Source organism: Psammomys obesus, unplaced genomic scaffold (genome assembly GCF_907164565.1).
Source record: "Psammomys obesus unplaced genomic scaffold, mPsaObe1.curated_primary_1811, whole genome shotgun sequence".
NCBI classification, from domain to species: Eukaryota; Metazoa; Chordata; class Mammalia; order Rodentia; family Muridae; genus Psammomys; species Psammomys obesus.
This window is the reverse complement of record NW_026590905.1, coordinates 317746-333744: the sequence shown is the minus strand read 5'-3', so window position 1 is coordinate 333744 and position 15999 is coordinate 317746. Positions and strand designations below refer to the sequence as shown.

General features: G+C 50.6%; 2 protein-coding genes across 2 annotated transcripts in view; both read left to right on the top strand.

Moving 5' to 3' along the window:
• Positions 1 to 12963, top strand: part of Clstn3 (calsyntenin 3) — a 32993-nt gene extending 20030 nt beyond the window's left edge. Inside the window, exons 13-18 of the mRNA XM_055609400.1 lie at positions 4176 to 4402; positions 4730 to 4900; positions 5625 to 5770; positions 6160 to 6295; positions 11573 to 11775; positions 12010 to 12963. Of these exons, the coding sequence (XP_055465375.1) occupies positions 4176 to 4402; positions 4730 to 4900; positions 5625 to 5770; positions 6160 to 6295; positions 11573 to 11775; positions 12010 to 12150 (1024 nt within the window). The 3' untranslated portion in view covers positions 12151 to 12963. The remainder of the gene's footprint in view (positions 1 to 4175; positions 4403 to 4729; positions 4901 to 5624; positions 5771 to 6159; positions 6296 to 11572; positions 11776 to 12009) is intronic.
• On the top strand, positions 9989 to 11562 carry LOC129678549 (uncharacterized). Its single transcript, XM_055609401.1, has one exon. It carries the CDS (start codon positions 10287 to 10289, stop codon positions 11028 to 11030), a length of 744 nt encoding a protein of 247 aa, XP_055465376.1. The 5' UTR covers positions 9989 to 10286; the 3' UTR covers positions 11031 to 11562.
• Positions 12964 to 15999: the final 3036 nt, after the last annotated feature.

The following is a 15999-nucleotide window of genomic DNA, read 5'->3' as shown; positions in this document are numbered from 1 at the left end:
AAGCAAAGCAAAGCAAAGCAAAGCAAAGCAAAGCAAAGCAAAGCAAAAGCTTTCAAAGAACCCCTGATACCATGTGCATTTTTTAGACATATTGGGGTGGCAGTCAGCTTGAAGGCCTCAGACAGCCCCACTCCCGTGACTTGCTAGATGGGCTCAGTTATGTAGACCCTCATGCTGTAGTTTGCCCAGGCTGTCTCACGCTGGGAGCTCTGCAGCTCTGGGGTCTCTGTGGCATCTTTGCATTCTAGAGGGCTGGTGGTTCCACTCAGCATCGCCGAACGCTGTCTGTATTGTCTCTGCTCTCATGGCTCTCCATGACATCATTTGAAATGAGGTGAAATGAACCAGGCCCCCTTCTAGGATCAGCGCCTGTGGATACCACAAAGCCTGTGTGGGCTCTGGTAGGTGGTCCAAGATGCACCTTGGATGGCTAGAGCAGGACTATAGGGTAGGCGGGGTTCTGTGCTGGAATGTAGGGAGCAGAGACCTGAAGTGACTCCAGCCTAGAAAGCTGATTTCTCTCCACACTCTGGGGCTGCCTTGAAGATCTCTGAAATGCCTTCATTTTCCCATTCTCTTGATGAATAGCACCTTATTTCTGTCCACACTGGTCCCTTTATCAAAGGATCAAGCCTGCTTGTTCATTCTTTGCCTAAGAGAGGCTGTGAAGCCTTCAAATCCGTAAGCTGTTTCTAATTTCTAATTTGCTTTTAAATTAGAAATTATATCATGAAATTATTTTTCTTTTCATTTTAATCCTATGACTAAAGATATTTCTGCAACTTTGCCAATAGTTTTCTTAGAGTTTCTTTCACTAACTTTTACAAAAAAATATATTTTTTTAAATGTGCATGTATGTACATGTGTTTGTGAGTGCCTGTGGAATCCAGAAGTGGGCATCCGGTCCCCAATTACAGGCATTCATGAACTGAACTGGACTTCCAGGCAGTTATGAACTGTTGAAGTGGATGCTGGGAGCTGAGTTAGGGTGGTACTTTAGAAAAGCAGAGAGCATCTCCATTGCTGAGCCATCTCTCAAGCTCCTACCAGTTCATCTTGTTCATTGGCTTTTTCTGCTTCCAAAAGTGCTCAGACTTGGGCAGGCTGCAGCTCTGGTATGAATGAGGATGGCCGTTGCTCCAGTTTCCAGCAAGAGCATCTGCATTTCCGCACCTCACTAGGCCTCAGCAGACTGGCCTTTGTGGTTCATATTTCTAGCAACACACACACACACACACACACACACACACACACACACACACACACACACACACACGTGTGTGTGTGTGTGTGTGTGTTTAATATATATGTATATAATATATATACATATATATTAAATAACTTTTAAAAAAGATTTATTTATTTATTTCACGTATACGAGCGCTCCATCTGCTTGTACACCTTCAGGCCAGAAGAGGACATCAGATTCTAGTATAGATGGTTGTGAGCCACTGTGTGGTTGCTGGGAACTGAACGCAGGACCTCTGGAAGAACAGACAGTGCTCTTAACCGCTGAGCCATCTCTTCAGCCCTCTTTAGCAAACTCTTGGTTAGGACACCTTCAGGCATCTCTGAGAAGTTCCATCCTGGGGAGATGGTCCAGCAGGTACAGTGCTTACCACTCAAGTGCAGGGACCTGATTTCAGATCCCCAACACCCACATGAAAAAGCCAGGAGGCGGCATGTGTCTGTGACCCCAGTGCTGAGGTGGCTGGGGTTGGTGGAGTGGGGAGACAGACAGTGGGTACTCAGAGCTCGCTGGTCATCTGATATAGTTGGCTGGTGAACTCTGTGCCCAGGGAGAAGTTCCTTCTCAAACCAAAATAAAACATGCGAAACAAAACGAAACGAAATCGTTCCTTCTCTCTGATACCTTAACAGAATCTTCCCAACCCTCCATTTATGCCAACACAGGCCCCTCCCCAGCTTCCCCATCAAAAATTTCCAGCTTCTAACTCATTACCTGGTTCCAAAGCTGCTTTCACAGTTTTGGCGTTTGTTATTGTAACACCTGCTTTTCTGGTCCCAATTTCCTGACTTGCTTTGTTGTATAATGGGGTAGCCGGGACTGGGGATTTATGAAAACAGAGCTTCGTCTCTCCTAGTTTGGAGGCTGGGGTGCCCAGGGTTGAGGCATTGGTGTTTGATGAGAGCTGTCTGGTTGCATTGTCTCATGGTGGAAGGTGCAGGAAGAGGGTGAACAAGGGGGATGGACAATTTCCTTGGTACAAATCTGGGCTTCAAACATGGGCAGCAGTTGGACTTTGAAGCCTTGACTCTATGGCAGATACTGTTTGTATGGCTCAGATGTCCTGCCTAGGAGCTTCCTTTACTTCCTTTTCTTTCCTTCCCCCTTTTCCTTTCTCCTTTCCCTTTCTCTCCTCCTTCCTTCTCCTTTCTTCCTCCTATTTCCTCCCCCCCCTTCTTTCCTTCTTTTCTCTTTCCTGAACTTTGTTTATTTTATTTTGGCACTTATACAGAGCCTTACCGTGTAACACTGGCTGGTTTGGATCTTGGTTTGTAGACTAAGTTGGCCCAGAAATCACAGGGACCTACTTGCCTCTGTCTCCCGAGTGCTGGGATTAAAGGTGTGCACCATCGCGTCAGGAGTAGAATTTTATTCTTTTATTGAAAGATTACCAAGCTTCTCAAATTCTGCTTTAAAAAATATTTTAGTTATGTGTTTGTATGTTTGTGTGCGTGTATGCCTCCTGTGTGCAAATGCCCGTGGAGGCCAGAAGGCACCAGCTTCCCTGCAGCTGGAGTTGAAGGCAGATGTGAGCTACCCGACATGATGTGCTGGGAACTGAACTGCAGTACCCCGAAAGAGCCAAGGATATCTCACTGTAATTAACCCATTAATTACAGTGATACCAAAGTGCTGACGATTGAGTTACTATATTAAGCCACTTTAAGTAGCCCTAACCTAAAGACTCCTATTGTAGCCACTAAAGTGCCTTTGGTAAGTTCATGGTGAATAGCGTTCTAAACATGTAATGCACAGCATCCTTGTATTGGTAATTAGTGTCTAGGATAATGAAGCTATATTTGTCATATTCCTTTTTCCCCCTCTTGGATGTACAATCTTGCTATCTAGCCCAGCCTGGCTTTGTATTCCAATGTGTAGCCTAGGATAGCCTTGAACTCTCAGCAATGCTCCTGCCTCAGCCTCCTGAGTGCTCTGCTTAGACATGTGTACTACCATGCACGCTACAAAGCTTTGGTCTCTTATCCTTACTCTGCAGCACAGAAACACTGCTGTAAGCAAATACCGTGACAGATCCCTTCATAAGCTAAGAAGAGCTTGAGATTGTAAGGGGTCAGGATGATCTGTAAGGGCTCGGGCTGGAGGAGTGTCTGGAAGCATTCCTTATTGGTTGGCTGAGAGAATCCCCTGGGCAGATGTCCAGTTAAGAGGATAGAAGACACACCAAAAAAAGAGGCCATTACTATAGAGTCCTGACCTCTTTTAGTGTTGCATATTTTAGGGTATGGATCTGGCAGATATTTTACTGAACCCATATAACTTTCACTGGGTGAAGAACTATGTGTATATACTTTAAATTTTTTTATTTTTATTTTTTTGAGACAGAGTCTTAGCTCAGGCTGGCCTGGAACTTGCAATCCTCCTGTTCTGCCCCTTAAGTGCTAGGATTGCAGGTATGTGTTACCGTGCGTGGTGGAAGGGCAGAAAGAAGAGGAGGAAGAGCAAGGCTCTATCTCAATGTATGCACATCTTTGTTAGGCCAGTTTCCTTTGTTAAAATAGAACGTGGCAGACGTTCTGTGGCTTATAGCCTTGAGGATTTGGTTACCCCATAGGCTGAGGCTATGCAACCTTCTGCTTCTCCTGAAGCAATGTCATTTCAGGAGGGACTTCACTGTGAGGGTGTGGGGTATAGAGAGATTGGCTTTGCCTTTCCTTCTTCCCTTGCTCTTCCTGGGATGGTCCTTTGTTGTAGAGGTGGGGTCTCAGAGGTATGAGACAGGGTCTCACTGTGTAGCTCTGGCTGGTCCTGGACTTGTATGTAGCCCAGACTGGCCTGGAACCCACAGAGATCCACCTGACTGTCTCCCGTGTGCTGGGATTAAAGGCGTGCGCCATCATGCTTGGGCAGACTCTAGGTTTTTAAGGGAGGGGTGCTGGGGTGACAGGCTGCCTCTCTTCTCATCTAGGTGCTTTAGCGAGGAGTCCTGTGTCTCCATCCCCGAAGTGGAGGGCTATGTGGTGGTTCTCCAGCCTGAAGCCCCCCAGATCCTCCTTAGCGGCACAGCTCATTTTGCCCGCCCAGCTGTGGACTTTGAGGGACCAGAGGGGGTCCCTCTGTTCCCTGATCTTCAGATCACCTGCTCCATTTCTCACCAGGTGGAGGCCAAAGCAGACGAGAGTTGGCAGGGCACAGGTAAGGGTAACCCTGAGGAGTGACGCGATCCGGAGTGGGGTGATGCCTGTAACTAGAATGAGGGAAGGACTATGGGGCTGAAAATGGAGGAGCTTTTTCTTGTGTCCTTGTGGCTGAGAACAACTTACCCTTAAAACCCAGAGCCTGTGGGAAGCCCACGGGTATGAGGAAATGTCGCATGTTGATGTCTGAGGTGATGTTGACCTTCCTTAAGGCATGGCCCTGCATGGGGGGAGGGGTGGTGCTGAGCACAATGTGGTGACAACGGGTGGGTCTCAGAACCTGAATGGGCACTGCTCTCGCCTTGACCCCGACTCTCTCCCACAGTGACAGACACACGCATGTCAGATGAGATCGTACACAACCTGGACGGCTGTGAAATTTCTCTGGTGGGGGATGACCTTGACCCCGAGCGAGAAAGCCTGCTCTTGGACACGGCATCCGTGCAGCAGCGAGGCCTGGAGCTCACCAACACATCTGCCTATCTCACCATTGCTGGTCAGTGAGGTCAAGGGTCTGTCTTTGTTGTTGTGGTGTGTGACCTCATGAGTAAGCACGAGGCTCCTCCTTTCTCGGGATGTTGCTCAAATGCCATTTTGTTCCTCCTTAGCTGGAAGATGATTTGGCTTCCGGATTGAGGGAAGGGTGCCTGGGCAGAGGCTCTGATCATTTCTCTCTTTCCTTTGCTCTTCGTGGCCTGGCTCACCTCCTCTCACAGTTCTACTTCCGCATCCCTTCAGGGCTCTGCCGTTTCTTTCCTGCTTCTGTCTCCCCCAACCAGCTTTTGAGTCTTCTAGCTCCATGGTGTGCTTACCCTCTCTCCCTGCATCACCACAGGCTTTAAGTGCTCATCCTAGTGAATGGTGGGAAGTGGTGGTTTGGTAGTTTCCAGAGGAAGCTGCCCCCAGGAGGGAGGATGGGAGATGATGCCAATGACCAGCCCCTTCCCAATCCTCACCAAAGCCACGTCCCTTCTGTCTACTACCTTCTCTTGAAGGATGTCTCTTTACCTTTCTTTTCCATAACTGTCTAGATCCTTTCATCTCTGGGGAGTCCCAGAAGCCACAAGGCTAGGGGGGAAGGACAGAGAAGCAGATGTAGCTTTGCTCGCTCTGCTCCTGTAGACCAGAGTGTGTGGGAGTGCTTCTTCTCTGAGGTGTCAGCTAATACCTCTGTTGAGGGACTAACCATCATCCCACTGCGTTGTCTCCTTTTTCCCCAGGGGTGGAGACCATCACTGTGTATGAAGAGATCCTGAGGCAGGCTCGTTACCAGCTTCGTCACGGAGCCGCCCTGTATGCCCGGAAATTCCGGCTCTCCTGCTCTGAGATGAATGGCCGCTACTCCAGCAACGAATTCATTGTGGAGGTACCAGGACATCCCTTTCCTTTCTCGGTCACCTGCTCCTGGCGAGGAGCCAGGAGGTATCAGACTCAGAGAGGTGGTTGATGGACAGGGACTTCCTTGCTTTGAAGGTTCCCAGATCCATGACAGATGGAGCAGGAGGAGGATGTGGGTGACAGTTAAGATGGCCCGCTGCTAAGCCTAGCGCCTCAGTCTGAGTTTGATCCTCAGAAACTGCATGGCAGACAGAGAGCAGTGCCTTCTCCAGGTGGCCTTCTGAGCCCCTCCCCCAACACATTGTGTGTTATGAGTCTAACACTAAATGAGAAATGGGGTGCACTGAGTGAGTCTGGAGTGGCGTGGGGGGCCTTGGGGAGAAGCACTTGTGCCTATAGAGCCCTCTCTTTCCCTAGGTCAACGTCCTGCACAGCATGAATCGGGTGGCCCACCCCAGCCACGTGCTCAGCTCCCAGCAGTTCTTGCACCGGGGTCACCAGCCTCCTCCCGAGATGGCTGGACACAGCCTGGCCAGCTCCCACCGGAACTCCAGTACGTAAGCCGAGTGGGAGCGTGGCATCACACGCACCCCTGTACGCTTGGGAGGAAAGGAGGGTGAGGCAGTGGGTTCTGCTCTCTGCGGGACAACCTCTTTATCCTTCTGGACGGTTAACTCCACGGTGAAGGCGAAGCCTTCGTCAAGGCAGGGGTTCAAGCCTGGAACCACAGGCAGTGTGGGGTGTGGGCATCTTGGTTATTCTTGCTGCTCCCCTGTGCGCCCTCCCCCCCCCCCCAAAAAAAAAAAAGTTAGCTGGGATCTAGAGTGCTTCTGTAATGAAGCAGTTATTTATTTAATGCCTACAGCATACCAGCACTGCTTGAAGATGCTGTTGGGGATAGAAAGGCTTTTAGGAGTTATGTACACTGGTGTGTAGCTATGATGCCAGCACTCAAGAGGCTGAGACAGGCAGAAGGGAAGCCAGACTGGGCTACATGGTGAGATCAGATGCCGAACGTTGCCTGTGGATGGTGTACGTACTCTTGCTCCCTGGTTAACGGTCCTTTACTAGTGGCTCGTTTGTTCTCTAATATTAAAAGTTGCTTAATTACAAAGGAGAAGAATAAAAAGGAGAAAATATGAATATAAAGAAGAATTAATCTTGCTTCTGTCAGACTGAGGCTACCCTCCTGATGGGCCGTGTTATGTTTCCACTGTGTTCCGTCCATCTATCTATCTATCTATCTATCTATCTATCTATCTATCTATCTATCTATCTATCTACTGTCTATCTAATTTTATAAAGCTGACATCAGACTATTTTGTAATATTATATTTACACTTCAGATTAAAGTAAGTCTTTTCTTGAATTATTAAAATCCGAGCAATGGTGATACATTGCTGAAAGTGACTTTTGTGAACCCTTTTAGAATCGTTTCCAGAGACCATTCACACACCTTGCCTTTGGCCCAGTGAAGTTACCCAACTTCGAGATCCGTTTTTGTCAGAGCTGGCTCTGGAGATCATTTAAATGTTTTAAGCATTAAGCCCACTCCCAAAGGCCACAGACTGTCACTTTTGAAAAGCAGGAAAAGGTCACAGGATCATTAGGCAATGGCTCGAGGAGTTCATGGTCACTGAGTCACCTCATGGGTCTTTTGTTGGCCTGGATGCTGGGCTCTGCACCCACGAGCAGGCTCCAGCTAGATCTGGGTGCCATGGCCCCGATCTCAGTCCTTTCTCACTTTGGTTTGAGGTCCCAGGAGGAGTGTCCCTGTTCTAACTGCTCAGGGCTTCCTCCTTGAGTGCCCAGCTGCCTGGTCCTGGCTGGCAGGCAGTGCGTGTCATTTCTCATCCTCCTGCTCGGCCAGGGGCTGCTCTGGTACTTGTGGGCCATGTCCTTGATTCTCCTCCCCAGGGTAAACCCTCTTGCGGCTTATATCCAGGTCAGCCACACTTCCTGCTGAGATTTCAGTGATGAGCAGCCACCTGCCTTCGCCTCGCTCTTTATTTCGGCCCTTGTAGGTACAGAGTTCACCATTTCTCTGAGGCCTTTTGTGAGTGATATGGCTTGAGCTCATCAGGTGACACAGTTCATCCACAGCTATCAAACCTGTTCCATACATTGCCCCTGGCTCCAGGGTGTTCCCTCCTTTTTACCTCCCAAGGGCAGGCCCTGCTCTGCATAATTAGGGTTTCAGGAAGCTCAACTACACTAAAACTGCAGAAGTAAGCTCTGCCATCTCCTCCAATGGTAGAGGCTGATTTCTGTTCAATTTCTTATGTGCCCGGCAAGAATGGTGAATAAGAATGGTCAAGGAAGAGTTTTTGTCATATGTGGTGTTCGAACCTGGGAGCTGGAGAGCAGGAGGTCTGAGGCAGAAGCATGACAGATGGTGTGGATGTGAGAGGGTAGTTAAGGAGTGAGACAAGATGATGGAGACATTATGCTATTGTCATTTCAAACTTTGACTCATTTCTGTCACATGGGGGACTTTTAAATCTCTTGGTGGGTTGACACCCCAAATTGATGAGAAATAGGTATCAGTGTTTTAAAAAATTTTTATTAATTGATTGATGTATGTTTGTGTGTGTGTGAAGTTTATATGTGGGCACATGTGTCAGAGGTCAGAGTACAGCTTTGTGGAGCCAGCATGTCTTCACATGCTTTCCAGGGATTGAACTCAGGCCATTAGGCTTGCAAGACAAGGGCCTTTAACCATTGAGCCACCTGTCAGCTCTCACGGTATTTATCTTTAAAGATCCTCATACAACTCTATTGCATAGCAAAGTTTGGAAATGATTTCTCTACTTTGATTTTCACAAGTACCCAAAGCACCATGGAAAGATATGTAGAGAAACAGTATTTTTAAAAAATGGGAGAAGTGTTAAAGTTGTCTGGGAAACAAAGGGGCTGACTTGAGAGACAGGGAGACTGGGAAGGGTACCGGTGTGACCATACTCAAGATACATTATGTGCTGGCATGAAAATAGCCATGTGTAACCTTGGGTGATGAAATAACAAACAAAAAACAAAAGGAAAAAGAGAATTCCTTTTAAAAAGATGACTAATTATCTCACGGTGCGTGACTGAAAAAAAAAAAGAAAAGCAACAGGGAAGAAAGGAAGCCTGGCATAGTATTTCCAGCTACTCGAGAGGCTGAGGCAGGAAGATGACTTGAGGCCAGGAGTTCAAATCCATCCTGGGCAACGTGTCATCTACTAAAATAAAAATAAAACAAAGCGACTGAACCAAAACCAAAATACTTGAAAGAAAAGAATCAGGAAGGAAGGAGGAAGGTGATGGGAGGAGAATCACGTGAAGCAAATGCTGTGAGCTGCTGAGCTGTTGCAATGCTGTGCCAGAGGATTGCCTCTGAGCCGGTGCCCAAACCAAAAGAAGCCCGAACAACTGTGTGGAATCGTAGGGTAGGATCTGGGCGCAGAAGGACATCTCCTCTGAGGCGCTTTCTTCATCAAGGGGGCGTGTTATGTTGGGCTGCGGGCAGCGCTTTCAACAGTGCCCTTATGATCACATGAACCGTTTGCTAAGCCGTCCCTGCATGTCGGCTGCACTCAAGGCCAGAATTTGCTGAGCAGATCTAATAATGCAGCAAGATTTAATGGGCTTTTGAGGTCTCCATGTTTGCCTGTAGCTAATTTAAAAATTCTCCCAACCTTCCTCCTGATTTACCCTAATGAATCTGAGTTATTGGCCTACAGCTGGAGTGTTTGTTTTGTCTTTTTTTTTTTTTTTTAAGTCACTTCTTATTCATGTTAATCAACATGTCATTTCCTTCATCATGCCAGGGCCTCAGGGCCCTGATTTGGGCTCACTATTGTGGTGCTTGCTCCTTAGTGCTAGGTCATCCGTTGTGGCCTGTGCTCTGAAAGTTGGGTTGTCTGGGCTGAGCCACAGGGGCCACGTGCTGGCATGTTGGTACTCCCTGGACTTGCCCATTGACCCAAGAGGGGCTATTTTGGATGGCTGCACAGAAAGAAAGACTCTGACCCTTTCCCCTCTCTCTCCCATGCTCAGGCAGTTGAGAAAGGCTGATCCAACCAGTCTGGTCTCTGTCTTGGAGTCAGGGCCCAGTGAACCCGCTGGCCTCCGCCCCCACAGAGTTAGCTCTATTTGGCAAGCAGTCCAAAATGGGGCATCAGTCAGGTCAGGATGTGAACTAGCTTGACAGGGAGCCATCAGGGCGGCCCCAGGGCGGTGTGAGTGGGTGAGTGGCTGCCGGGACTGTCCCAGCACGCATTCTCCACTTTCCTGCTTGGTCCTGGAGTGGTGACACTGTGTGTGCCTGGCTGCTGGCAAGAGGGGTCCATGGCTGGGTGTATGGGGGGCTTTTATGTCCTCTCCTCTGTGCTCTGCTCTTTTTCTTAGTGTTGGGTTTTAGGATGCAGGTACTTTTGAGGCTGGGCCGCAATGTGACCTTTATATACGGCTTGCTTGTGTGTGACTGCTAATGTGTGTTGGAGACACGTACACACACAAACTGTTTCTCGGCAATAGGACTGCCTGGGGTGTGGAGGGAACTCATGTGGCAGATAGCAATCCAGCTGCCCAAGAGGGCTCTGGGCTTGGGAGTGTATCTGTGGGGTTTCTTCCTTCACCTGCTCTCTCAGGTGCTTGGGGCTCCTCTGCTTTGCTTCTTTGGGCTTCTCCACATGCTCTCTGTGTGTGCCCAGCATGGGGCCCAGGCTGTGTTTACAGCTGCTTATTCTGTGGCCCACAGGGCCCATGTCTGTGGGGCTTATGTCTTCCTTCAGGGGAGTGCTTGGTTTGCTCAGCTGGTAGGGAGTTGCGTGGCCTTGCCCATACGGCTCTTTGGTGCCGTGCTAGAGACTCTGACACGCATCCCATTAATCCTGCTGTGTGAGCAGGCTGCTAGGTGGCTGGTACAGTCAGGTGTGTGGGCAACGAGAGGCCTGGCTCGGGTATGGGGCATGGCGATGTTCGCCCAGCTGTGTGCCCATTCATTCCTCATTGGTTTGGGCCTGTGTATGCACATCTGCTTTTCCACCATCAGCTCCAAGATCCACGTGAGAGTGCATATACCCTTCTGTTTCTCACTGCCTGTGAGAATCCATGTTCCCTTGAACTTGGGCATCAGGATGGGGCTACAGGGCAGGAGGCCCGAGACTCCAGAGGTGGGGGTGGGTACACCTCTGGGGGAGACTGGGAGGGAACAGAAGCCCCCCAGGACCAGAAACCTCAAGCCTGCAAGGAGAAGGGAGGTATCACGGAGCAGGAGCAGGAGTGAGCCCAGACCAGGTGGGTAAGCGCAGGGGCCAGTCCCCGCCACTGGAACCTGTCCCCAGCCTTGGGGACAGCAGCTCCTCTGGTCTGCAGGCTAAGGCTTAGGGCTGTTTCTTTTCCCATCCCAGTCAGTCCCCTCTGTAGCTGCTGCTCTCTTTCCCTCTGGGGAGAAGGTGGTCCTTAGGGAAGGTCCAGGCAGGAAGGCACAGGCAGCTTCTAACTTTTATTTATTTTTTGCCGTTTATCCAAGGACAATACGGTCACTGAAGGCAGCACTAGGCGGAGGTCCTTCTCCACATCACTGGCCTCTCTTACACACCTGTCTACCAGTCCTGTGTGCCCTTGGCTCTTGGGGCAGCCCCTCTCCACTTCCTTCCTGTTTATCTTCCCTGGTGGGGTCTTTTTCTCTTCCAGTTAATTTCTCAGGTTATTCACTTCCTCAAGGCCACCTTGAGGGCGGTCGTTTCCTCTTGGGCTTTTTCCATCGGGCAGTCTCTTCCCTCAGCGCCCGTGCCCGATTTTCCCAGGTGTGCTGGGTTCCACTGACTCCGTGCTCTCCCTGCAGTGGTCCCCAGTGCTGCAACTCTCATCATTGTGGTCTGTGTGGGCTTTCTGGTGCTTATGGTGGTCCTCGGCCTTGTGCGGATCCATTCCCTTCACCGCCGCGTCTCGGGGACTGGTGGAGCCTCGGGAGCTTCCACTGACCCGAAAGACCCTGACCTCTTCTGGGATGACTCTGCTCTCACCATTATTGTGAACCCCATGGAGGTGAGTGGCCTGGAGGAATGCCGAGGGGGGGGCACATTTATAGCAAATATCCTTGAGGAGGACCCACGCCCCAGGTGAAAGCTCTTGGTACAGTGGCTGAGAGCGTGGAGGAGGAAGGATGAGCCTGGAGAGGTAAAGAGCCATGGTGCATGCGTGCCTGCGTGTGTCCTCTAGGAGCGGTTCTGATTGTGGCTAGGCTGTTGAGCTCTCGCTCTCTGCTTTTGTCCTCTCCAGTCCTACCAGAACCAGCAGGCCTGCGTAGCAGGGGCTGCTGGTGGCCAGCCAGAAGATGAGGACAGCAGTGACTCCGAGGCAGCCGACTCCCCCAGCAGTGACGAGAGGCGCATCATTGAGAGCTCCCCACACCGCTACTGAGGCTCCAACCCTGCCAAGAGAGAGGCCTGGCCTGGGGAGACCGACACCCAGCAAAGAAAGGGAGAAAGGCATTCCGAGAGAAGAGACACCAAGGGGGACAAAGAGCTCTGAACAGGAGTGGTCCTGCGATCTTGGAACCCCTGGCAGGCCTCACACGGTTGCCCTCCTCCTCCAGCCTGCCCCTGCCTTGGGCTGCCCTTCCCCTGCCATGAGGACGCCATGAGGCGTCTGCCCCAGATGGCTGCGCTGGGAGAGTGGCCGAATGGCCTTGGCTGCCCTGTAGCCCACCCGTGCTGGCATACCCCCGCCAGCCACGCGCTGTACTGGGGAGGGTACTCAACGGGATTGGTGGGAGCCTGCTGCTGGGCCCTTCCCCACTCTATCCTGTCCGAGGAGGCCTTCCTTCTGTCCAGCCTCCCTGCTTCCCTTAGGATTCCCTCACCTCTGTTTCCACTTCACTCTGAGGATCCCCGATCCTCCCTCTTCTCGGTCTCCTCCCTCTCTTGTCCTCCTTTCCCCGCCTGCCTGAGCAGTCCGAAGGTCCTACAGTCCCCGTTCCTTTCTCCACGGCCTGCTTGTGCCTAGGTTGTGGGGAAGGCGGAGGGGTGGGCGCCCCGGGTGTATTATATATAGTGTATATTTTTTCAATGTTGTCGTGAGCGCAGCTCCTGTGTTTCTGTGTGCAGCTCACAGCCTTGTATGTGTGTGTGTGTGTGGCATTGTCATGTCTTGGGGTGAGGGTAGGGGATGGGTGTGGGAAAGGAGGGACACACCCTAGGGGTTTTCAAATAAAACAACCAGAAAAAAGCTGTAGCCTGCTGTCTGTCTGGACGGTCTGAGCATGCTGAGGTGACAAGGCAGGACTGGCTCTGGCTGTCAGGCCCTGGGGGATGTAAGATGGGGGCAGATGACTCACACTGTCTTCTTCTCTCTGCATCCTGGAAAAGAATGACGTAACTGCATGGGCAGATGCCCGGTGTTGTCTGGGGACACTGTCAGCCCCTCCTCATCACTTTGAAAAGTCTCACCCAGAGCACGTCAACTCCCAGCTGGAAAGTTCGAGGGAGGATGCTGGCGGTCCTGCTCTTTACAACAAAGGGATCAGGAGCTCTTTTTGCTGACCAGTCTATGGCTCGGACCCAAGGGACCTCCGCTTTGCCACATCCCCTGCTGTGGCTGCTGAGCGGCCTTCGCTGTCCCCACACTAAAGTGGTGGCATGGCAGATTCTGGTCTGTCCTCAGCCTTTTGGGCCATTGGTTCTCTGGCTTTGGTCTTCTCTAGGCTCCAGGTGATAAAGAAGAGAACTAAATGGACCTAGTGAAGCAGCAATTGCTGCTGTGTAGACGCTGTCCTTCTGTATTGTCCCTATCCTGGGCCACACCTGGAAACCATACCTGAGATCCTTTCTGAAGAGCAGATGATTCAGAGTGTCAGGCTTTCCCTAGTTCTGTGTGGTCCTTCCTAGCATCACAGGGTGGAGCTGGGGCTTTCCAGTTACCAGGTGACGCTCCATTCACCTGCCTTCCCGCTTCCAGCAGGTGCTCCGGACCTAGCTCACGGTTCCAGCTGTATGTTGATGGCTCCACTTGTACGTCTCTCACTCAGCTCGTTCTCCTTTCTGACACTCCCGCCTATCTATTGGTATGAACGTCCGGGCATCCTATGCCTCAGACTTAGCCTTTGCCCAAAGTCTGCAGTCACGGTTACCTCTCCCTGTGTTTCCCACGCAATGTCCTAATCCAGAAAGCTGGCAGCTCCTTTTCCTCACCCATACCCATGTCCAAAGGGTGACTAAACCTTGTCGTTGCTTCTTTGGGTTTCTCAGACATGCCGTGCTGCTGCTGTTGTCATCCTGATTTGCACGCCTCACCTTTAACCTGGTCTGCCCTGAGAGCCTCCTACCTGCCCCCAACTCCTCTGTCTTGGTCCACTCCAGTCCATCTTCAACTCTGGGTCTCAGCAGCCTTTCTAGTGCACCATTCCACCCATGTCACTCTCTTGTTTGGAATCTTCCTTCCTGTCACTGGTTTGGTCAATCCCAGATACCCTCGCAGCCTCTTAGCTCCTCTCTCTGTGTGGCTTCTTTGCCATCACTGTCCTTGAACACCTGAAAGCAGGGCACAAAACCCACTGGTATTTTCTAGAGATACCCTTATTTTTCTTGCCCCTGTGTCCTTGCATGGGTGTTTTTTTTCTTCCTGTCACGTTTAACAGTCGTACTCATTGTGGTAAACTCCATTCAGATGTTGTAGTCTTCCGAGTTCAGATGCCCCATGGTCACATCTCCATGGCAACATGTCCCATGAGGCTAGCACGTGTATATCTATCAAACAGCTTCTCTGTATCCTCTGCAACTTGTGTAGGGCCAGGCACACACCAGGGGCTCAGAAAATGATGCGTGAAGTGGTGGGTAATCCTCGGACTCACAGAAGACTTTCTGGCGAGAGACCGGAGAGCTGCTTTGGTGACCTGGGAGTCCAGGGGGCGGAAGGTGGTCCAGAAGATGCCCTGTAGTGTGTTCCTATAACCGTCTGCTTGGATGTCAGCTGTTGTCAATATCTGTGACAACACCACATGGAAACAGCCTCCCAGCTGCTCCTGCAAGACCTTCAGGATCCCAGGTCAGAGGCTCGAGACAATGGAAAGCTGTAACTCCCAAAAGAGTAAGAAAGTTTGAAGTCTGCGGCTCTGTCTTCCAGTCCATCCAACCTTTCTCTCCTCTCTCTTGTCAACCTCTGGGTCCTTACTCACCTTGGATCTCGGAGACTGAGGCTTCCTATGCAGAAGAGCAGAAGCCAGGGCCTGCCATTATTCTTACTTGCTTTGGAGCCCTTTATTCTGTGAGTGAAGCTAGGGCCTTGGAGTCTTCATCCACCTTCAGTTCATCCTTTGTAACCTCTGTACCATCACATGCCTTGAATTTCTGCCTCTGATCTCTTGATTGCCCTCTTACCTGGCCTCTCTTAGTTTCTCTGTTTCTGTTTCTATGTCTCTCTATTTTGCCCTAGCATGCCTGCATGTGTTATGCGTGTGTGTGTGTGAGCACATAGAAAGACAATACAGAATTAGGTAGGGTGTCAGCTTCAATGATCTAGGGAAAGGGCAGCAGACAAGAGCCCAAGTGAGTTTTCATTTTCTTGCTCAAGATCTCCTGGAGCATTCCCCAACTCCCCTGATGGAATCTGGCAAAGCCCCAGGATCTCAGGTTTGGCTGTGTTTCAAGCTCCACCTATCCCCAATTTAATTAGAAATAGCAAACACATTTCCCTCGGCTCCACTCAGTTTTTCCTTCTGCAGTGGGAGGCTCTTTCCCTCTGAAGTCCAGTCTTGGCTGTGAAAACCAATCAGCTTAATCCGAGATGAAGATCTGAGCTCTTGAGAAGCCACGCTGCAGAGGCAGATGTGTCAACGACAGTTCAAGAACAAACTGCATCTTTCTTCGTGTTACCAGACCAGGGCCCTGGAAACCTGCCTTTGCGTCATCAGGAAGGGTGGATGGAAGCTCAGTGGAGCTGTGTGTATATCCAGCTTTCGGCTTTCGAGCTGACCAGTAACACTTAGAATTATCCACTCACCAGTCAGCCCTCACCTCAGGGGGCTTTGTTGGGAAGGGTCAAGAACATGTCCACTCCTGTTCTTGAGGAGCTGTGGAAGGGCTTAGATTCAGATTTCAGCCTTTCAGGGACTCTCCCAAGTGGATACACTAAGACCCCAAGACCAGTCACACTGTGGGGTTCCTCTGGGATGTGTGGGGATCCCTTAGGTCCTTCAAACCTGTGAGTGTTTTCTGGGGATGTCTGTAAGCAGATGGTGTGAGGATGGACTGGGGCCCCGCACAGTTCCGCTTT